We start from the raw sequence: 23,835 nt of genomic DNA on the forward strand, positions 1-23,835 counted from the left end.
GATATCCAAATTTTGTGAAAGTTTTGCATGCTTGTGTCAGCTTTATTTAGAAAAATAAACACGCACTTTAGAACATCGCGATACTCCCACAACAAATGAAATGACTTTCTTTTAGGTTAGGTTAGTTGGCCTTTGGTCTGCTTTTTTTGTCAAAGATCTTTTTACTTTTCATATCTATTATTTTCATGTCAAATGTTGCCCAACCTGTTTAAAGAAGAACCATAGACAAATAGTTAAGAAATTTTGGTTAAGAACTTTTGGTTATTATTTAGTCTATGATTCAAATTCTACACATGTTTTTAAAAGTAAACGTCAAAATTTTATCGGTTTTGACTTTCGATTATCGTTTTTAACGTACGGTTAAGTGCTAAAATCTTTCTAAACCAATTATTTTTTGGTAATTTGTGTAGTAAACTTGATAAAGTATTTATTATAATGCCTCCCAAAGCCAAATTACACAGTCGTAGTGGGAAAACGAAGAGCTTTCCGCAAAAGATTTCTCCTGAGCAGCCCTCGCCTTCCAACAACACAACAGTCGAGTCCACTGCAGAAAATGATAGAAAATTTGAAGTGGAATTGTGTTGGTGTGTTCAACAATTAGAACTGAGTCTAGAGAATAAGAATTTAAATCCCAAACTAGGTAAGAAAATGAATTTCCTTATTTTTTATTTACCCATTCATTGCCTTCATATTTTTTAAAAAAGATATCGTTGTGATTTATTAATTATATCGAATCACAAATTCCCTTCTCATCAAAAAATTATAATGATTTTTTAAAATGTTTATTTTTCTATTTTGTTTTCAGCTGAAGAATCAATAAAGACGCTCAATGTATTGAAAAGTAAATCGCAACCCATTGTGCGAAAACGCCAGTTGATGCGAGCGCATTTCGGAGATTATCGTTCAAAAATGGCAGCAGAAGAAAAAAAAGCCAAGAAAGGTCAGATTTGTATTTATTGTGAACATTGTTACCAACATAATTAATTAAGAAGTATCAACTTAACCTGTCCAGAAGTGAGTTCTTTTTTTAAATTTTTTTTTTACTCTTTATAATTTATATCATAGTCGATGCTATAAGTAACATATTTTCTTGGATAAAAAAAAAAATTACACAAGTAAACATGATTTATCGCAACATTAGCAATTTTTACATAAATCATGTTTTAAACATGTTTCGATATAATTCACGTCATAAATCATATTTTGTATTGGTCGTATACATACGACCATACTCCTGGAAAGGTTATTAGAGACCAACTTCTGTAATGTGATGTTGGCAAATTACATCAACCATCCTACTTCGCCTCTTCCACATTCATGCATCTCCTCGTTCATACATCCCCCCGATTATTTCGACTCCTGACCTGACCGCCTTGAAGCGTTTGACATACTTGGTTATGCCAAGTTTTCCTTGGTCTTCCTTGACTCTTATTTCCAACTACACTCACCTCATAAATCTGTTTTCCAGTTCTTTCCTCACTCATTCATCACTCATTCTGCATGCCCAAACTACCTCAACACGCCATTCTTAATTTTATTTATAATGTTTATCTCTTCCTCGCATTCTCTCCTTATATCACTATTGCAACATCGACCATACATGGTATTGCCGCACTGAGAGATGGCATTCCGACTGCATTCAGTCTACTTTCATCCTCTTTTGCCAACTTCATGCTTCACTTTCATACATTAAAGTTGAATTTACAAAATTGAATACAAAAATTAGTCGTTAATCGATTCGGCAATCACTTGTATTAACACACGATTTATCTACAACACGAAAAGGTATTTTTACCCATTCTGTTGATTATTGCTTAAGGATGGGAAGAATATTTTTACCTTCTACGCCGGCTTCATTTCTAAGTTAGAAAAGTAGGAATTGTTTAATGTTTTTATATAAATATTATGTAACAATCTCTTTGTTAAGGTCTAAACTGTGTGTATTCAAATACCAAATCCCGTCGCTAGCGGTCCCCAAGCATAAAAGAACACCCATCCTGAATGTGTTAATATCTTTCCATATTTTATTATTATTATTATTTAAAAGAGAAATATTTGTTTTTTTTTTTACCAAGTAAAACTAAAATTGAAAATATAAGAATTTTAATAGATAAATATACTTTTATTTTGCAGTGAACAGTAAAATTTCCTTCACAAACGGAGCTTCTACGAGTGGAAAATCAACATTTTTGAGGAAATCTGTGTTCCTGAGCACTAGCGACAATTCATTCCGATTCAACTTTGAGCCTTCCTTGGGGGAAATGACCATCGGAGACTCAAATACCAACTCGGCACAAATCACAAACACTTCTGCAAACCCGACAAACACATCAAGCTCTAATAAACCACTGGAATTCACAGGAGCTGCATTTAAATTCAATTTTAATGCAAATGAATTGATGGAATCTAGCAATTCTGACGGATCGAAATAGTCCACCCAACATTTTATGACATACTTAAACTAACTAACTAACTAACCATCACGCTGTTCTCCGCAGGGTTAGTCAGAGAGAATAGAACGCCACACCACTCTGTCTTTGCAAACATTCTTCGCCTCTCCCACGTTCATGCATCTCCTCATACATACCCGCCGATTGTTACGACTCCTAACCTGACCACTTTCAAGTATTTGGCATACCTGATCGTGCCATGTTTTTCTCGGTCTTCCTCTGCTCCTTTTCCCAATTACATTCGCCTGATAAATTTGTTTAACCGTTTAAATTTGTTTTACATATTTTCTGGCGTTTCTCATGTGTGTGATTGAAATCCAGGATTTGGACCCCACATACTAATATAAGAGTTTCTGCTTAATAAAAAGCTTCTTTACATCTCACCAATAGATGTCTGTAGTGAAGTTCTAGTGATTCAAGAACAAGGTTTCTTAATTGGTTCATATATATAGAACTTCCGAGAATTTGAGTAGTGTGGTTGTCAATAATGGGTAGAATTGGTGAATGTTACACGTGTGTAAAGTGATCACTTAAACCAGCCTATGCCGGTAGTCAGCCCCGTAAATGCCCAGACTTCCATATTCTTCTTCATCTTTGATAAGATGTCAAAAAAGAATAATGTAATTATTCCCCTTTTCCTCCATTGTTTTACCCACACAGAAGTAATATCCACCAGCTCCTTCACTCACGTTATCTGCATCCCCTAAAACATATTCCTCTCCATCCATGAATAGCAAAGCTCTTTGAGCGGACTGATCACTCTGTGTTTTGAATATTGAAAGCATTAACTTTGTGGATCATATTGATGTATTATTTCGAGAAATAAAAATACTTTGTGTTCTGATCCACTCACTTTTTATTTAACCAACTAGTTTCGGCAACAACCTGTTGCCCTCTTCAGGGTTACATTTATTACTTTTAGTAATAAATGTAACCCTGAAGAGGGCAACAGGTTGTTGCCGAAACTAGTTGGTTAAATAAAAAGTGAGTGGATCAGAACACAAAGTATTTTTATTTCTCGAAATAATGATCACTGTGTCTTCATATAGCAACGATACGTTAGATTTATTTAAAATAATATGAAAATAACTCCTGTAATTGGAGATAATCCAGATTTTGTGAACAAGTATTTGGACACACTCAAAATGTTGTAAAGTAATTTATGTATTTATGTTTTGCACTGAAATTTCTTGTTGGAACTCCATTTTATATAATAAAGTAACAACTACAGTCAAACTCGGTTCTTACGAGCACAGGTGTCGGAAAGGTGTCGGAACGCCGTTCCACCACGTTACATATAAAAAAAATGTTTATTAAAATACCTATTCTTGGATTTAATGGAGTAACGGTTATAAAGAGCAAATTAAGTCGGTGATGTGCATTCGTGTTTGTGCTAGCTGTGCATTCATATTAATTTTTAAAGTGTGCACTTATGAAAAAATATACTTGTATACCAAAATTATATCTGAAGTTTTTTTTCGATAGCAGAGAAGACCTGCAGGCGTTGGTGACAAAAGTGTATATAATGTGTGCAAGGAAAGTGATTTTTTTTAATTTTTTTAAATTTTTTTATTTATTTATTTTCATAATACATAGATACATTCAAATACATATTCATTTCATATACGTATTACGGCTCTTTAGGCATGGCCTGTGTTGAGCCGAATACTAACATGGTAATACAAAGTTTATATATATATTTTTTTAATTTTTAATATATATATATTTTTTTTAATGATTAGATTATAAACATAACATACAGGAGATACAAAAATAATTTATGTTTTAAGGTTTTTCAGTGTGATAATTACACCTGGACTTTAATTAATTCACTTTCCACCTTGTCCCTTCCAATGTTAAGTAACCATCGACGGACACTGTTCTTAAAGACCTGATCACTCCTGGAAATCTTAATGGTTTCGGGCAGCAAATTAAATATTTTTGGAGCGAGGAATGAAAAATTTTTTCGGGCAAAACTTGTTTTAATGGCTGGGCCAATGTAGTTTTTATTTAATGCTGCCCGGGTTCGAATAGTTTGTTGCGTTCTAACCTTTTCCATTTTATTCCAGAAGTGAATCAGTACTTCCTTGACGAACAGTTGCCGTACGTCTAGTACCATATAGCTTGTAAATAGCTCATTGGATGGGTGTGTCGAGTTACATTTATTGATGAATGTTAGCAAATCCAAGATTATGGTTTTTGAACGAGAAGAATGCAGATCTGAATGTGAAATATTGGTAGACGGAGAGATTTTGGAACAGGTAGATGATTTCGTGTATTTGGGTAGTATGTTTTCTAGGGATGGAAAGATTGATAAAGAAATAGAAAGGAGAGTGAATGCTGGGAACAAAGTGAATGGTGCACTGAAATCAGTTATAGCAAATAAAAACCTATCAGCGGAAGCTAAACTGGCAGTGCACAACGGAGTCCTGGCTCCAACTCCAATGTATGGAAGTGAAACATGGAGTTGGCAAAAGAAGGATGTAAGTAGACTGAATGCAGTCGAATTGCGATCTCTCAAAAGAATGTGCGACAAAACGATGTATGATAGATGTGCGAATAGTGAAATAAGAAAGGAATGCAAAGCTGAGATAAGCATTATCGATAAAATTAAGAAAGGTGTGTTGAGATGGTTTGGACATGTAGAACGAATGAGCGAGGAAAGAACGGTAAAACAAGTTTATGAGGCGAATGTTAGCGGGAAAAGAAGCAGAGGAAGACCGAGAAAAACATGGCACGATCAGGTATGCCAAATACTTGAAAGTGGTCAGGTTAGGAGTCGTAACAATCGGCGGGTATGTATGAGGAGATGCATGAACGTGGAAGAGGCGAAAAATGTTTGCAAGGACAGAGTGGTGTGGCGCTCTATTCTTTCTGCCTGCCCCTGCGGGAAGCGGCGTGATGGTTAGTTAGTTAGTTTTAAGTTTTTTTTCATTCCTAAATATTCCTGAAACGCCGTAAAGCACCTACTACTACTGCTACTACTAATTCTACTTTGCATGATTGGTTGAATACCATTATAAGATTAAATGCTACGCATTCCTTGGACCGATATAGTCAGCTTCGCAAATGTGCTCCAAAGAGCAAGAGCAGGGAGACAGTTGCTGACTGATATCAAGGCCCGGGAGGTGTCCTATCTGAGGCATGTGCTGAGAGGAGACAAGTACGAGCTATTGCACCTAATGGAGGGTCCACGAGGTGTGGGCAGAAGGCAGATCTCCTGGCTCCAGAATATACGAGATTGGACGGGGATCAGGACCCTGTTTAGAGCTGCCCGAGACAAGGACAATTACTCTCAAATCATCAAGGAGACCTGACATGACACTCACAAGAGATAAGATTAAAAAAAGGTTTTTTTGAATGGATGGGTCCAAATAGAAACCAGGACTTTCTATACCGGACCTGGAAATGTGGCGGGAGCTTTCAGAGGGCTTACGACATGTCATGGGCTGGTTTAATTGGTCACTTTATGCACTTTTAACATTCACCATTCTACCCATGATTGACAACCACACCACTCAAATTTCAAAAGGTGTTTCAAAATGATGCGGAATGCATCGAAACACGTGTCACAGCAGATTTTAAGAAATAGTGGTACTTACTTAGTAAAACATTAATTAAAAATGGATAGATTTCACCACAAAGTGACTGCCGAATCAATTAATAAAATTTTATATAAAAAACTTTTGTAACTGTATTAAATAATAATCAATAAATAAATAAAAAATACTGTTTTGAGATTTTAAAATCGCCATAAAATATTAATTTACATTATAATCATTTCATCACATAATTATATAGATTAACATTTGTGTGTCGGTGCGGCCTACCTGCGGCGCTAGCTTAGCAGCATAATAAAGGTAAATATAGATCCTGCAGATGGCGCTAATGTCGCGATAAAATGGCGCTCGTGTTTGAATAAAACGTATTGTGAGTTTTTGGCATCGGTTTCCAAATAAAACACTGGATTGGATGACAATTTATGATTTTGTATTCCATACAAAATAATAATTTACAAATTAGAAAGAGACAAAGTTAAAACTAACTTAACTAAAAAAATACAATACGGGTTTTTCACTTTAAATTGGACGTAAAACCTACCAAATTGGACGCTTTACGAATATCTAAAAAATTAGAATTTAAAGAAATATATTAATATTAAAAAATAAAATTAATAAAACCCTTATCCGTACCCAAATGGTGCATAGGGCACTGCGTCATATAACCGCAGTGTTACCTTGATCGTTTACACATGAAGGAAAGGTGATCAGCTCTCCGCTTCAGGTACCAGTCCAGGGTAATATTGAATAAATATTTCAGTGAAAAAATTACTTATATTTATGTGACCCCCCCTGTATTCATATTAGTAATACATAAACCGTCAGTTTGATTACCTGCCCACGTATTTCATTCTCAAGACTAGCAAGTTCGTTAGTCGTCAAGTTGGCAAGCCTGCGCGGCGCGTTGTCATAGTCTGTGCGTGCGATGTGTACTCAAGTTTTCAGATGAGAATTTCAATATTAATATTAATTATGTGAATCGTGAGTTTTTTTATTAAACACAATATAACTTCCAATTCGTTATGCAAAACGTCCAATAAACGTCCTACTAGATTTGCAAGGCGTACAATTTTGTATGTTAAACGTCCAATTTGATATCTACGGCTTCCAATTTAGTTTGAATACGTCCCTTTTGATTCGTAAGGATTCCACAATTTGATTTGTAAGGATTCCAATTCGGTTTTATAATCGTCCAATCTTATTTGTCGAACGTCTAATTTGATTTGTTCACAGTCCAATTTGATTAGATTAACGTCCAATATTGTATGTAAAACGTCAAATTTGTTTGAAAGGCGTCCAAATTGCTTTACATAACGTTAAATTCGAAGTGAAAAACCTGTACAATATCCGGACTTGCAGCAAAGAAGAGAACCGGTTTTCGCAAGAGCTGATACAGCGTTTCCAAAATACAACAAAGGCTTGTCAAAAAAAATACAATAATAAAAGAACTGGTCCTACCTAAAACGTCTTTTTGTCGTATAATATCGCTCGGACGCTAGTTTTATTGCCCAGTATTGGACGGAACCAACTCAAAAATTGTTCTTAGGAGATAGTCGTTGTTTTTTATCGTTTCAAAATTTGAAATCACGTTTGTAAAGAGAGGAAATATCGCAATTTTAACCCTCAACACCCTTAAACCAGCATTTTTAAATATATATTATATATATATGTATATATATATATATATATATATATATATATATATATATATATATATATATATATAAATAAATATATATATATATATATATATATATATATATATATATATATATATATATATATATATATATATATATATATATAAATAAATATATATATATATATATATATATATATATATATATATATATATATATATATATATATATATATATATATATATATATATATATATATATATATATATATAAATAAATATATATATATATATATATATATATATATATATATATATATATATATATATATATATATATATATATATATATATATATATATATATATATATATATATATATATATATATATATATATATATATATATATATATATATATATATATATATATATATATATATATATATATATATATATATATATATATATATATATATATATATATATATATATATATATATAAATATATATTAAAAAAGGAATCTTATTTATTTTAGTGTGTATTATTTCCTTTCTTAAAGCTGATATCTCGAGTGTCCGCGCCCGATTTTTTTAAAAGAATATTTATAGAATATTTTTTTTTAGAATATGTATATAAAAAATATTTTTATATATTTTTTTAACTCCTTACCTTTCAATAACTCTTCTTTTCAAAACCATGTAATTATTTTGACGAAAAACTTATTTTGTAAAACAAAAACAGTGCTTTTAGAATAAGATCAATGACGTAAAATGTTACCTGGAATTCGAGAAAATTAAATTGCGACTTAAATACCGGACCTTTATCCTTTTTTACTCGCACCACATCTGACTGCGAATAGTATTGAATTCGGAATTTTGAGTAAAAAGTTAGCAAGTTCAAGGACGCAAAGCAGAGAGTGTGATAATTAGGAACAATTCGAAATGGTTCTCTTTCAATGCTTGAAAGTTTTAAAAATTCTAAACTTTCAAAATTCAAAATTATTTTGGAGTTGTGTCTGTACAAAACTGGAAAGAGCGTTTGAGGCCAATTTTGTCTGATGCTATTTTTCGGAGTTGTCAACGTTTAATGCTAGACAATCGAGTTATTGGGTACCTACTTTATAGCTACCACGTCAGAGTTTTCTAGAATCACTTGTGTAAAGACAACGCGCTAAGAGTGTCAGAAATGAAGAGTCTACGAGATAGAATAAGGAACACCAGGACGAGAGAAATATGCGAGATCAAAGATGTCGTTAGGTGGGGAAGGCAACGAAGGAGACAATGGTATACGGGAGGATAATGGAACCATCCAGGCTCCCCCACGTTGCACTACAGTCGTAGAGCCGGGAGTCCCCGGGTAGACCACAAAAGAGATAGATTGACAGCTGGGAATCGACATCGCGGGATATTAATCCCTCTTAAAAAGAGACCACAAGCCCTACACCAAGAAGAAGAAGTTTAAGAAGGCTTGTGTAAACTGAACTTAGCATTCTATTCTAGTGTCCCTTACGACCTGTTCCCATTTCAAGTAATCCTCATCCCGCAAAGAATTATCATCACAGTCATTGTAACTTCCACTGGCGATGTAACATGTCGGATGGTTTCCATCGTCAAGGTATTCTCGGTCCAGTTGAATTTCATACAACGAGTCCAAAACGGGAAAAAGGCAGCCACATTTCCACGGATTTCCTTGTAGGCTAATTTTCATTCCATATTTCCCTTTGAATATGCTGGAAGGAAGGTAAGATAGTCTGTTGCAAGAAGCCCCCAAGTACTCTAGTCTGCTTATTTGGAGAATATCGTCGGGAAGTCGCTTTAAAATATTATTTCTGAGATCCAACGACCTCAGTTCTCTCAGCTCCACAAACGTGAGAATGTTCAGAGAATGTATCCTATTGTTGTTGAGATTCAAGTTCTTCAAACGCTTATTGGTCCAGAAGAGAGAGTTCTCCAAAGTGTTTAGAAGATTACTCGACAAGTCCAGGTTTTCTAGATTTTCTAGGTTCGTGAAGAACATGTCCAAGAAACTTTGAATCGCATTGTAAGAGAGATCCAAAGACTTCAGGTTGCGTTGCTCGTTTAGAAGCTTTTCGTAAAACCAAGACAGCTGGTTGTGAGAAAGAATGAGCGTGGTCAGGTTGCTTGCCAGCCAAAAAGTCTCCAAATGCAGGTAGCTGAGGTTGTTATACGACATGTCCAATATCTCGAGTCGAGAGCCGAAGATATCTGGTCTGAATATCTCGACGACATTGTTGCGAGACAGGTTCAAGAATTTTAGATCTCTCGTTAGACTCGTCAAGCCCACGGCGTTGATCGAATTATAAGAGAGATCCAGAGATTCTATCGTCGTTCCTTTGAAAGTGTTCTTGGGTAAGATCTTCACACCCGAATGCGACAAGATCAATGTTCTCAGTTCTTTGGCGTTCTCGAAGCATCTATCTTCGACTCTTGCGGGCGTGTGAGACGCGTTCAAGAATCTGACGGAAGCGCTGACTTTTAATTTGGTAAAGTCGACCTTATCAGTGTTTCGAGAGAGGTCGACGATTCGGAGACCTTTGAATTTGTTTAGATTTGATAATGAAAAATAATCAGTTCGCGCGCGTAGATTGGAGAGGTCCAGAGAGTGCAAGTTAGGCACAGAATCCAGCAGCGAAACGCCCGGACATTTTCCAGTACCCGATAATCTCAATGTTTCGAGATTATTCAAATGCACGAATTCGTTTCCTTCAAAACACATATCTGGGTTGTCCGACAGGTCCAAATTGATCAAAGAACTAGCGTTGACGAACAGCTCCGGTGACACTTTCGACAGTTTGACGTCTTTTAAAATCACCGTCTTGACGCGACTCCAGTCAAATTTGTTGAAAATCTCCGTCGAAGTCGAACGCACAAGTCCGCTCTTCGTTTCGTGTCCAGTTATGCGATTATTTCCTTCTCCGATCGAACTACACCTCAATGTTTCGAAATTCCATATCATAATGTCACATCGCAAATCACTGACACTCTTTCGAACTTGTAACAATAACACAACTAATACAATTTTGCACGAAAACATTTCGGTATTCGCATACGACGCGACGAGACGTTGAATGTTTTGTCGTGGTTAGTGTACCGTGTATGATGTAATATACAATAATGTTTATTAAAAAACAAGTGATTATATATTTAAAGTCGAATTTATCTCACGTTTACAGTAAATTTGTATATTATTATTAAATTTAGTCGAGATAATGTACCGCGGTGCATCTTCGCGCTGAAGGCAAGTATAAAAAGAAATAATACGATAATACACCCACCCGTAGGTAGCCAGCGTTATTGGACGTCCTGAATCCCGGTTTTCCGCACAACAGGCCCGGATGAGAAATGTAATGCTAAAAAATTGTGAAAGAAAAACATTTGTTTTTACCACTTCAGTTTATTTGATTAAAACGACTAGTTTTGGAAGATATGCTTCCATATTCAGGTCTAAATAAACTGATAATATAATATAATAAAATAATCTCAAGTGGTAAAAAAAAAAGTGTTTTTCTTTTATAATTTCATCATGTCCTACCACAAATTGAATGCCGAAACAATAAATGTAATATTAAACATTGCTTTTAAAACTGTTTCGGAGTAGAGATTTTTTATTCTCAATATTATTCAAATTTAAAGCATTTACTGAGATTTTCATGTCTACCGGTTTCGAGACGTACCCGTCGCTTCGTCAGGACAATCACTACCACAGCATGCAAACAATACCACCCTTCACCACCGTAGCACTATTTACACACTTAAAACTACACTTAATGTTTAACACATGATTAACAGAGATTTTTCTTTTACGTATGCTAAAATTGCTAAAGAATTTTATGCAAAAATGGTCCTTTTTATTTTTTATTAGGTGTGTCAGCAATATTTTTCTCAAATATTGTCCGATTTTAGTATTTCTTTCTGGTGTATAAGAATAAAAAGAAGAAAAAAATCAGAGAATACTTATTCGCGGAGAATATATCAATCAGTGGTTTAGTATTAGCAGTAGTAGGTTAGTATTTTATTCGAGTGCAAATAAAATAGCATTTAACATTTACATTAACATACAGTGGAACCTCTCAAAACGAATTCGCATAGCGAGCAAAAAATGTTAAAAGTTGCCCCCTTAACAAGCGATAACCTCGCATAACGAGTAACAGAGAAAGGGCGAGTTGTTTGTACGAATGCGCCATGGTAAGGTGAAAACAAAAGGTTTAAAAAAAATTATATATATATTTTTAAAAAAGTTCAATTTGCTCGACTACCAAAATACACTGGCGTCATCGTCGATATATCGACGGCCTTGCTTTTGGAAAAAGTATATCAGAGTCGATAGATCGATTATCAGCACTGTAACGGTTAAATTAATATGGATTGATTTAATGTCCTCGTAAGGGATTCGTACATATAAGCAGTGTCTGAGAATTACAAGTAAGCATGAGTACGGGTATGCAACACCGAGTTCCCTAGTCATTGTAATTATTTGAGTGTGTCCGAATACTTGTTCACAAAATCTGGATTGTCTCCAATTACAGGAGTTATGTGAGTAGTGTGGTTGTCAATAATGGGTAGAATTGGTGAATGTTACACGTGTGTAAAGTGATCACTTTAACCAGCCTATGACGGTCGTCAGCCCCGTAAATGCCTAGACTTCCATATTCTTCTTCATCTTAGATGAGATGTCAAAAAATAATAATGTAATTATTCTCCTTTTCCTCCATTGTCTTACCCACAAAGAAGTAATATCCACCAGCTCCTTCACTCACGTTATCTGCATCCCATAAAACATATTCCTCTCCATCCATGAATAGCGAAGCTCTTTGAGCGGACTGATCACTCTGTCTTCATATAGCAACGATACGTTAGATTTTTTTAATATTACCCTGGACAGGCGCCTGAACCGCAGGACTGTATACAGTACAGTGAGGGTGAGGTATACCTAAACTGACCATTTATTTTTGTTCTCAAAACGGGACATCTACCATTTTTTACGTAATAGCATGTGTTTTCAAGAAAACACGTATTTTTTATGTATTAATAAAAAGAAAAGGAATTTTGATAAAGAAAATAAGAGGAATCAATTATATAAATATGAAAAAATTCTGTTGTTTTATTATTTATATAAAGAGTCGGCAGTCTTTATATAAATTAGTTAGTCTTTGCACATGACTCACCAGCCACCTGCTATAGCCATATGCACCGAAATCAAGCTAGGATTTGTTCAGCAAAGTTTTATGAAACGGCAATTCTACAAACTATCGTCGTTTTTATCCACTTTTTTAAAATTGTTACCTTGTGTTGCTCTTTTTTTGAAAACGGGACATTTCGACGTCCTGAAACTTCACTTGGGGACAACGGGGTAGGCTATTCAAAAACGGGACGGTCCCGTTCAAAACGGGACGTATGGTCACTTTAGGTATACCTCACCCTCACGATAAATTTGACGTTGCGTCGACATGATGCAGTGCCCTTTGCACTACCTTTGCGGATCGCCAGGAGACAAATACCCACATCCGGCTCTGGTAATTTATTGAAAAATGTGTTTTTTCCCTTTTCTCTTCAATCGTCTTCTCTCTCCTTCTGTAACCGCTGAATAACAGTTCATTGACTCTTTATTTAACATTAATTTAGTAAAATGGGTCATTTACTACATTAATATATCGTTCAAACATTTTCAATTTGTTGCCGACGGATGTTAGAGGTCAAAATAAAATATGGAACAAAGGCAAAATAAAGGAATGGGTGAATGATCAAGATCATGTTGCACGCTCGGCTACCGTTCTGGAGGTCCCGAGGTCGATTCCCAGGAGGGGTCAAATAAATAGTCTAGTCTTAAGATTAAAATGTGTGGGCAGGTATTCACACTGACGGTTTATGTATTACTAATTTGAATTCAGGGGGGGTCAAATAAATATAAGTGATTTTTTCAGTATAATATTTATTCAATGGATTTATACCCTGGACTGGTACCTAAAGTGGAGGCTGTTCACCTTTCCTTCATGGGTTAGCGATCAAGATAACACTGCGTTTATATAATGCAGTGCCCTATGCACCTTTGGGTGCAGATGAGGGTTAGAAGAAACACCCAGACTTCCATATTCTTCTTCATCTATGTTGAGTGTCAATACTGGGTCCGGGTGGGTCGATGAATCAAAAATAAAAATAATACTCCAAAATGGGGAAAAATAATAAATTAAATTCCTTTTTAGCTTATTTTAACAGGTACGTTCGCCATTAAATTTTATCGACTTTGCTAGGGAGGTCAAAAAGTTCGTTTGGAAGCGAAAAAACTATAAAAGCATTCCTTCATTTAATGAATTTCAAGATTTTTATTGATGTTTCAACAATGATGAAAGTTTTTAAAACTATACTGGCAAAAAACGTTGACTCTAAAATATTAAATTTTGACTTAATGATGCATATTATAATGTTTTCAACGTTCTAAAAACAGGTAAAATAAATTGAACAAATAGTTAAAAATGTCATATATATACGGAGGTTAGAGGTCAAAATAAAATCAGTAACAAAGGCAAAATAAAGTAATGGGTAAATGATCAAGAGTTTATTCTATGAAAATTGTAAAATAGTTTATATTTATGATTTTTTTCTCTCTTTTTTGTGTGTATATTAGGTTAAAATGGTTAAAAACGATAAAAATGTATGTAAAAAAAACTCCAACGACAAGACACACAAGGTGGGTCTCTGCAAAAAATATTTTAAATATGTTTAAAATTGTTCTTTAAATAAATGTAGTAGGTATACAATTTATGTAAATAAAAAAAATAAACAAATGGTTTTAAAATAAATTCAATTTTGAGTTTAATAGCGGGGATTTTATTCAGGCAAAGTTTTGAAGAACAGGAATTATTCAAACAGGGATTTTAGAGTTAACGTTTTTGTCTGTATACCCACGATATAATAGCATACTATTTCTCTATTTTTACCGGAAAAACTTCTCTTCTTTTTCTGCTTGTTGTAGGCCTTGTGGCCTGTTTTTAAGAGGGATTAGCCTACTGCGATGTCGATTCCCAGCTGGCAATCCTTCTCTTTGGTGGTCTACCTTAAAGTGCAATGTGGGAGAGTCTGGATGGTTCCATTCTCCTCACATGCGCATACCATTGTCTCCTGCGTTGCCTTCCCCACCTAACGACATCTTTCATCTCATTTATTTCTCTTATCCTGGTGTTCCGAAATACTCTTGTAGGTATATTCCATACTTTGACGAATTTTGAATTTTGACACTTGTATTTTTTATGGTAAAAACCAAACGGCTTATCGGAAAACTTATCGGACAACCTATATTTTAAATTTGAACAAACTTGATAAACATAGATGACGTCGTAAAATGCTAAAAAACCTGAATGATTATAATTTAAAACAAGCAGTTTTGATACATATAAAAACTTGTTTACTACTTGAAAAAAATTTAAATATTAAAATTCAATTTATAATTTATTTTCATACTATTTGCGGATATTACAGAAATTTAAGAAACCTCTCTAGAACTATCGATATAGACACTTGGGTCTCTTTTTATGCGATAGATACGTTTCACAAGGAGTAGCATAAAAAAAAATTATTGAAAAAAAATACTTGAACTACATAGAAAACTGGGGGATAGGTTCCATTAATTTTAAAAACCCCATAACTTCAAATCAAAATGATGGAATGTACCAAAAATCGCACAATAAAAGTTTATAAAAAAAAACATAAAAATAAAAACAGAACAGTTTTTTCTTTAAGTAAATATCCACATACAGGAAATCGTTTTTGAGATAAATCTTTAATCCAAATTTCAAGTGCTTTTTCCGTTTTTTTTTAACAAAGCGTCTCTTGTTATACAATCACACTTTGTTGTAACCTGCACTAGTCTAAATTCGTATAAAAAAGACTTGAACTACATACAAACGTAAGGGATAGGTTCCATTACAAAACTAATTAATTAATTTATAAATTTTTAAACAATAAATTACCCAAATATTTTTAGGATAAAACATAAATTTTCATGATCATATTACTAGAAATAAGGACAAAATAAGACTGCCATTGTTGAAAAAACCGAGTCACAAAATTGTTTAATGTATATGGGTTTGAAAATGTATGACGAGATGCCTGAATGTATGAAGAATGAAAAGAGTATGAAAGAATTTAAAATAAATGTTTTGTAAGAAGATGTAAATATAATATGATGAAAATCGAGTGTAAATAATAGTTTATATTAGTGTAATATAAGCTAATTAAAGAAATAAATGAAATAAAAATTAAAAAAATAGCATTTGAAAATCGCATAGCTTCAAAATCGCATACAAAAGATCCGCATTAAAACAGATTCAAGTGTACATATCTAAGGTGAAAATCTTAAATTTCCCACTTAACTTAAATATTCCGATTACCTGAAATTTCTGCTTTGCTATATTTCCTGCCAACCTTAAATTTCCCGCTTACCTTAAATTTCTGCTTAACTTTAAGTTTTTGCCTAAAATAAATTTCCCATAATCTTAAATTTCAGATTAATTTAAATCTCCTGCTTACCTTAAATTCCAAATTTACCTTAATTTCCAGCTTCAATTTACAATTCTCAGCCTGTCTGTAGGATATAGGTTAATTGAACGTTTACATATTTATATAATAAAAACATGTAATTGCACAATGTAGGTAGGTACGTATTTCCACAACGTTTCAATAATTGCTACCTTAGTTATGAAACTGAGGCCCATAGGTTTTCCTCCATCAAAGATCCGTGTAACTTTAGGGTAGCTTGCCCCATGTTTGGCCATAGAGTGCGTAGGGTCATTTTACACAAAATTAAAATAAAGTTTAAAAAATTACAAAACTCCATTTACGCGGTAAGTGCAGTGTGTAAACCTTCCTATAACGTTGAGATAGGTAAATATTTTTTAATTGTACTTTAAGTCCGCCTCCGTAGTGTAATGGTCAGCACGCTCGGCTACCGTTCTGGAGGTCCCGGGTTCGATTCCCAAGGGGGGTAAAATAAATAAAAGTGATTTTTTCACTGCAATATTTATTCAATATTAACATGGACTGGTACCTGAAGCGGAGGGCTGATCACCTTTCCTTCATGTGTAAACGATTAAGATAACACTGCGTTAATATGACACAGTGCCCTATGCACCATTGGGGTGCGGATAAGGGTTTATTGTTTATTGTTAATTTGATAATGACTCTTTTTAGTCATTATTTATTTATTAAAGTTCATGTACAGAATAGAAATAAGTACACTGGCGGGCTTATTGCTAAAAAGCAATATGTTCCGACCAGCCAAAAACAGACTAGTGATATTGGTCAAAACGTTTGATACCATACATAGCTGTTTGCAATCAGAGGGTAGATAGTACTTGAACATTTAAAAATACGTAAATTACAAATTGATGATAGTAAGGCAGGCAAAGGAAAAAGAAAATTAAAAGAGTTAAAATGTAAAAACACAATTTAAAACATTAATCCCCTATAAAGTTCCTTCCGTTAACGCGGTATCTATCTCAACGTTATAGGTTACTGTCAATACGTTCAAAGTGGTGTCGTTTAAAAAAATATACTTAGATAAACAAAATACACGGTTGATAGATTTCCTTGCATAAAAAATCTAATAATCTAATACGAATTCACAACATTTTGAGTGTGTCCAAATACTGTTCACAAAATCTGGATTATCCGGTCAAATTATAAGCTTAAATAATAATAATGAAAATGGTATTTTCTGGCGTTTCTCATGTGTGTGATTATAATCCAGGATTCGGACCTCACATACTAATATAAGAGTTTCTGCTTAGTAAAAAGCTTCTTTACATCTCACCAATAGATGTCACTAGTGAAGTTCTAGTGATTCAAGAACAAGGTTTCCAAATTGGTTCATATATATAGAACTTACAAGAATTTGAGTAGCGTGGTTGTCAATAATGGGTAGAATTGGTGAATGTTACACGTGTGTAAAGTGATCACTTAAACCAGCCTATGACGGTCGTCAGCCCCGTAAATGCCCAGACTTCCATATTCTTCTTCATCTTTGATGAGATGTCATAAAATAATAATACGAATTCGTTTACATCTCCCAGCACTCAAGGTTACAAGGTCAAGGTTGCTGTAACAGCACTGCTGTTACAGCAACGCCTCGTCTGGAGTATCCTATAGGTACAAAATAAAGAGTTCACGAATTCATGGAAGCCTGGCTGTAACAGGCATCAATAGTAAGGTAGAGGAAAGGTAATTGAGATGGTATGGGAACATAGGACGCAGAGACCCTGATCATATTGTGAACCAGGCAATCGTCGTGGATCTTCCTCGAAAGACATCTAGAGGAAGACCAAATAATTCATGGATGCTGCAGAAAGATAACATGATTCGAAGGCATGGCCTAGGTGACGTTGTACATGATAGAAGGACCTACAACCTGAGGACGAGGAGAGCTGATCCCAACAGTCTACAAAGACGATAAGTTGGGATAGAGCCAGGAAGAAGATGATCTTTATTATTCACAAAGAGATGCAGAAAGGGGTCAGAATGAATACACCATATTGTTTTAATACAATTTTATATATTTTCATCAATTGGTTATTCGTATATCTAACTTGTCCATGACTAGGGTTTTATCTGTCCATTTCAAGAACCGTTTGGCATATCATCCAAATACTGGTCCCCACAGGTGCCAGACGTTTCGTCACCTGATTGCAAAACCATCCTATGTTGCAAATGAGACCATTTCTCGAATGTTTTTCGCAGATAATCTGTGGCACATTTTATGAACTTTATAAAATAAAACTAAGACTTTGTTCTGACATTACTTGATGGAACTACAATTCAAAACAATAAAATAAAAACTTTCTTTATTAATTGATTCGGCAATCACTTTGTGGTAATATCTACCCATTTTTATTTATGTTTTACTTGGTGAATACCACTATTATACAAAGTATAAAAATAAAATAAAAACTTTTTTTTATCTTTTTCCACAAATACTACCCATCCACTACACCAGTCTGATGATGATGATCGCTGGTCAAATAAAATAAATGTGGAAAAAACTATTTACTTGTTATTTTATTATATAAAATGCAATTCCACCAAGATCTGTCAGTGCGAAATGTACATCTGATAAAACTCACTTGATTTTAACCACTTTTAGTTTTGGTAATTTTTATTGTCCATCCCTAAAGATGACAAGGTGCTTGTAACTTCACTGTGATGGAATTAGGGAAAAGATAATAGTGGAAATAAATTAGCAAACATATAATATAATAATAATAAAACCCTTATCCGCACCCCAATGGTGCATAGGGCACTGTGTCTTATAAACGCAGTGTTATCATGATCGTTTACACATGAAGGAAAGGTGATCAGCCCTCCGCTTCAGGTACCAGTCCATGGTAATATTGAATAAATATTACAGTGAAAAAATCACTTATATTTATTTTACCCCCCTTGGGAATCGAACCCGGGACCTCCAGAACGGTAGCCGAGTGTGCTGACCATTACACTATGGAGGCGGACAAACAAATGCGTTTTTCTTTTTTTTTCTTTTCTCATCAATTATCTCTACTGTAAAATTTTCTTCTATGCACTTAAGATAGTTCTGCATGCAGGTACGATTTTGATCATCAATCTTCACAAATCATTTCGTAAATTCGCCTAACGGCTTATTTTATAATCCTACACTTTCTTACATAGTATTTTTTCCTCATTTCTAATGTAACTTATCTCAGTCAATAATACCTAATAAATGCCGTAACTGTGTTTCCCGGACAAATTGCCATTTTGAAATTATAGCTTTAGGATAGTCGTGTAAATAGTGTGCAAAACCAACATAAAAACACTTGGCTACAATCCCCAAAAACACTCTCCTTATCATTCATCGTTCACTTTGTGTAATATTACGTGGTATTACACAAAGTGAACGATGAATGATAAGGAGAGTGTTATATTACCATACCACAAATTTAACAATGCTTTATGTGCAGTATTCAAAATTCGTCACTATGCACGCAGTTTGAAAAATGTAATTATATATATATATATATATATATATATATATATATATATATATATATATATATATATATATATATATATATATATATATATATATATATATATATATATATATATATATATATATATATATATATATATATATATATATATATATATATATATATATATATATATATATATATATATATATATATATATATATATATATCGCTCACTCCTTTCAGGAACGTCATAATTCAAAAAACTTGATTTATCAGGAGAACGTTTTTAAAGTTTAAAAATATAATACAATGTTTTAAAAATAAATATGAAGCCACTTATTGAACTTTTTACGGTGCAACAGATTTAAAAACCTGAAGGTTTTTTCTCCATTTGGAAAATATTTAGGATTTTTAAAAAAATAATTAAATAATACCTTTTCTTCAAAATGCAAAAACAACATTTTCTGCCCTGTTGCGGGTAAATATTAAGTTAAAAATATGCCTCTTTTGCTGGGATATAGTATATTTTCTGGACATTCCGAAAATATATATAACTGAAAATTGATGATTTTTGATTTATGCCATTTTTGAAGGAGTGAGCGATATATAAACATTTATACAGATATGTGTGTGTGCCTATTTTTGCTGCAGTTAAAAGTATTATGGTATTCGTGATCACTGTCCAATGTATCAATGTCCAAATAACGTTTCACATACCCTATCTGATCATATCTCAACACATAATACCGGTTATTTCCACTGCTCGTTCCCAACTCGCGTACTCTTCGTCGCTCAGCGTGTTATCGTCGCAGCTCCTGTCAGGCTTATCTCCCACAAAACAGGTCGGATGGGTTCCGTCATTGAAGTAACGTCTCTCTAATTGCAGTTCGTACACTTCTAGATCGTTGACTATAGGAGACAGGCAATCGCACTTCCAAGGGTTGCCGTGAAGCGAAACTCTAGCTCCTATCTTCCCTTTGAAGAAACCCGGAGGCAGGTACGATAGTCTATTGCAAGATATCGAGAGAGAGTTGATGCCTCCGATGCTCAGCAAGTCCTCGGGCAGTCTCTTCAGATAATTGCTCCTCAAATCCAAAGTCCTCAGCTGCTTCAGGTGAATGAAGGTCAAGATGTTCAGAGACCCCAGTCTGTTCTCTTGCAAGAACAAGTGCCTCAATCGTCCGTTGTATTGGAACATGTTATTCTCTAATGTGTGGATCATGTTCCCTGCCAAATTTAGCGTCTCCAAGTTGTCCAGATCCGCGAAGAAAGACTCGTAAAAGCTGTACATGATGTTGTACGACAGGTCTAAATATTTGAGTGACGTCATTCCTGCGAACAGCTTCGCCAGCATCCAAGACAGCTGGTTGTGAGCCAAGCTCAGCCACGACAGCTTGTCAGTCTGCCAGAAGGTTTCGGTAGTCAAGTAACTGATGTTGTTGAAGGATAAATCTAGAGTCACCAGGCCTTGCTTCAGAAGACCCGGTCTGAATAAATCGTTAATTAGGTTATGCGAAAAATTTGCAAACTCCACGTCTTTTATTATACTACTCAACCCTGCCGCGTCGATGGAATTGTAAGACACGTCCAGATATTTGATAGCTGTCCCTTTGAAAGTGTCTCTAGGTAGTTTTTGTATGCCAGAATGTGACATGTAAAGATTAGTCAACTGCGCTGCGTTTTCGAAACAGCGATCTCCTAACCTCACCGTGGTGTAGGATACGTTCAGAGATTTCACGACTCCGCCGACATCGAACTGAGTGAAGTCGATGTCATAGTTGCCGGAGAGGTCGACGACCTGGAGATCGAAGAAAGAGTTCAAGTTGCGCAACGAGAAGAAGTCCGAACGCACTCGAAGGTTGGACAAGTCTAGAGAGTGTAATCTCCCCACACTAGACAGCAACGCAGTTCCCGTACACTTCCCTGTTCCAGACAGACGAAGAGTTTGAAGGTTTTTCAGATATTTAAACTCATCACCAGAAAAACACAGATCAGGATTTCCGGATAAATCCAGGTTTATTAAGTTTTCAGCCCGGACGAAAATATCCGGCGAAACAGTCAACAGTTTTGAGTCTTTCATCACTAGCGTTTTGATCTTCTTCCAGTCGAATCCTTCGAAGCTGGTCACTGTGGTGACATCGACGCGCTCGGACGAGCGCACTTTGTCGGATATATGGTTAGCTTTTTCTCCCACCGCGGAGCACTCTATCATTTCTAGGTTCCACACCGAAGTCTCGCAACGCAATTCACTAAAACCTGTTTGCCCTTGGAGCAACACTGTTACGAACAGCAGGAAGTCGCGAAAGGTCGCCATTTTGATCACTGTTGAACTTGGGCGAGCTCAAACGAAATGTTCGCCTGCTCTGTATAGCACTGTTGACTCCGCTTCCACATAGAAACTGCATTAAGGACGTTGCTTCGTTCAAAATGCCATTATGTGTCTGAGGTATAAATACCCCACGCAGAGGCGCATTCAGGCATGACCACAAACGCCCGCCGCTACACCAGACTTCGAAACGAACCACTTTGTCAGCCGAAACGGTAATACAAGCTCTACGAATACCTACCATTCTTGTGACTACAAGTGGAGACAGCTTGTACTAGTTACATTAAGGTAGCGCTTCTCACGAGTAGAAAAAACTCTTAACTTTTTCACTGATAGAATAGTTCCCGATGGGATACGAGTTTAAGTTTCAAAATAAATGGAATCACTTTTTTTTTTAAAAAATACATACATAAGAGTCACATATATAATATTCCCGTTGAGTTATTTCTATAACTCATTTTAGGAGATTAAAACACAAATGAGAAAGTAGATAGAAAATCAAATAAAACGTTAAAAAACAGGATAAAATGTAAAAAATACTTTATGGAAAGATGTTTGTGTTAGTGATCAGTTATATTTTCCCATGTGTTTCCTTTAAGCATGCTTCTTACCTTGTTTTTTTATATGCAAGTAAATATGCATATAAAAACATAAGGTAAGAAACATGTTTAAAGGAAACAAATGAGAAAATATAACTAATCACTAACACAAACATCTTTCTATAAAGTATTTTTTCAATTTATACATTTTCAGGGTTCTATTTTACATATGTCAGGCGGCTGGTTGATATGGGTATGGGCAATATATTGTAAGGAACTTAGAAATTGAAGTTACGATCACAAACACTGTATTGAGGAAAAATCAAAGCAAATACTGTTATAGGGAAAGTGGCAACATAAAAAACTAACTTAACTATTAGAAGGAAATACATTATTAAGAATATACCATATTATAAAACTTGTAAATAAGTAAATACTTGTTCTTCTACTTCTTAGTGTAGGCCTTGTGACCTGTTTGGTTTGATGTCGATTCCAAGCTGTTAATGTCCGCCTCCGTAGTGTAGTGGTCAGCATGCTCGCCTACCGTTCTGGAGTTGCCGGGTTCGATTCCCAGGGGAGCTTAATAAATATAAGTGATTTGTTCACTCTAATATTTATTCAATATTACACTGGACTGATACCTGAAGTGGAGGGCTGATCACCTTTCCTTTATGTGTAATCGATCGAGATAACACTGCGTTTATATGAAGCAGTGCCCTATGCACCATTGGGGTGCGGAAAGGAATTATTATTATGGTGGTATTTGGGGTTGGCCGTACAGTGCGATGTGGGGGAGTCTGGATGGTTCCATTCTCCTCACATGCGCATACCATTGTCTCCTTCGTTGCCTTCCCACCTAACGACATCTTTGATCTTGCATATTTCTCTTAGTGATAAATAATTAATAATAAATAATATATAATATCATGATAAATAATTTGTAATACATTTTGATATTAATCTAATCTAACCTAAGCTGGAAGAAACACGATTAGTGAAGAGTCGAGGAGGCGTATGCTGCTGCTGTTCCTAGATCAGTCTGCATAGAACAAACTCTAAACAAAGCTCCTCCAAAAATAACTCCTGTAATTGGAGATAATCCAGGTTTTGTGAACAAGTTTTTGGACTCACTCAAAATGTTGTAAATAAATTATCTGGTCAAATTATAAGCTTAGTAATAAAAATGAAAATGGTATTTTCTGGCGTTTCTCATGTGTGTGATTATAATCCAGGATTCGGACCTCACATACTAATATAAGAGTTTCTGCTTAATAAAAAGCTTCTTTACATCTCACCAATAGATGTCTCTAGTGAAGTTCT

The 23,835-nt window shown here is 34.7% G+C and overlaps 3 protein-coding genes across 3 annotated transcripts; 1 reads left to right on the forward strand and 2 right to left on the reverse strand.

The window, feature by feature from the left end:
- Positions 1-95: 95 nt before the first annotated feature.
- Positions 96-3,342, forward strand: LOC148302161 (UPF0488 protein CG14286). The gene is made up of 3 exons (XM_088272124.1): positions 96-640; positions 806-940; positions 2,134-3,342. The coding sequence occupies exons 1-3, from the start codon at positions 436-438 to the stop codon at positions 2,430-2,432; spliced, it is 639 nt and encodes a 212-aa protein (XP_088128250.1). The 5' UTR covers positions 96-435; the 3' UTR covers positions 2,433-3,342.
- Positions 3,343-6,808: 3,466 nt separating this feature from the next.
- LOC148302162 (uncharacterized) lies at positions 6,809-10,909 on the reverse strand. Its single transcript, XM_088272008.1, has 3 exons — positions 9,140-10,909; positions 8,430-8,497; positions 6,809-6,925 (listed from the first exon to the last, which is right to left on the reverse strand). The coding sequence occupies exons 1-3, from the start codon at positions 10,704-10,706 to the stop codon at positions 6,809-6,811; spliced, it is 1,752 nt and encodes a 583-aa protein (XP_088128134.1). The 5' UTR covers positions 10,707-10,909.
- An 8,973-nt stretch (positions 10,910-19,882) lies between these two features.
- On the reverse strand, positions 19,883-22,124 carry LOC148302163 (uncharacterized). Its single transcript, XM_088272032.1, has one exon. The coding sequence runs from the start codon at positions 21,962-21,964 to the stop codon at positions 20,384-20,386; it is 1,581 nt and encodes a 526-aa protein (XP_088128158.1). The 5' UTR covers positions 21,965-22,124; the 3' UTR covers positions 19,883-20,383.
- Positions 22,125-23,835: the final 1,711 nt, after the last annotated feature.

This window comes from Brachycentrus maculatus, unplaced genomic scaffold (assembly GCF_059751285.1).
Source record: "Brachycentrus maculatus isolate JH-2025_06_01 unplaced genomic scaffold, ASM5975128v1 h1tg000475l, whole genome shotgun sequence".
NCBI classification, from domain to species: domain Eukaryota; kingdom Metazoa; phylum Arthropoda; class Insecta; order Trichoptera; family Brachycentridae; genus Brachycentrus; species Brachycentrus maculatus.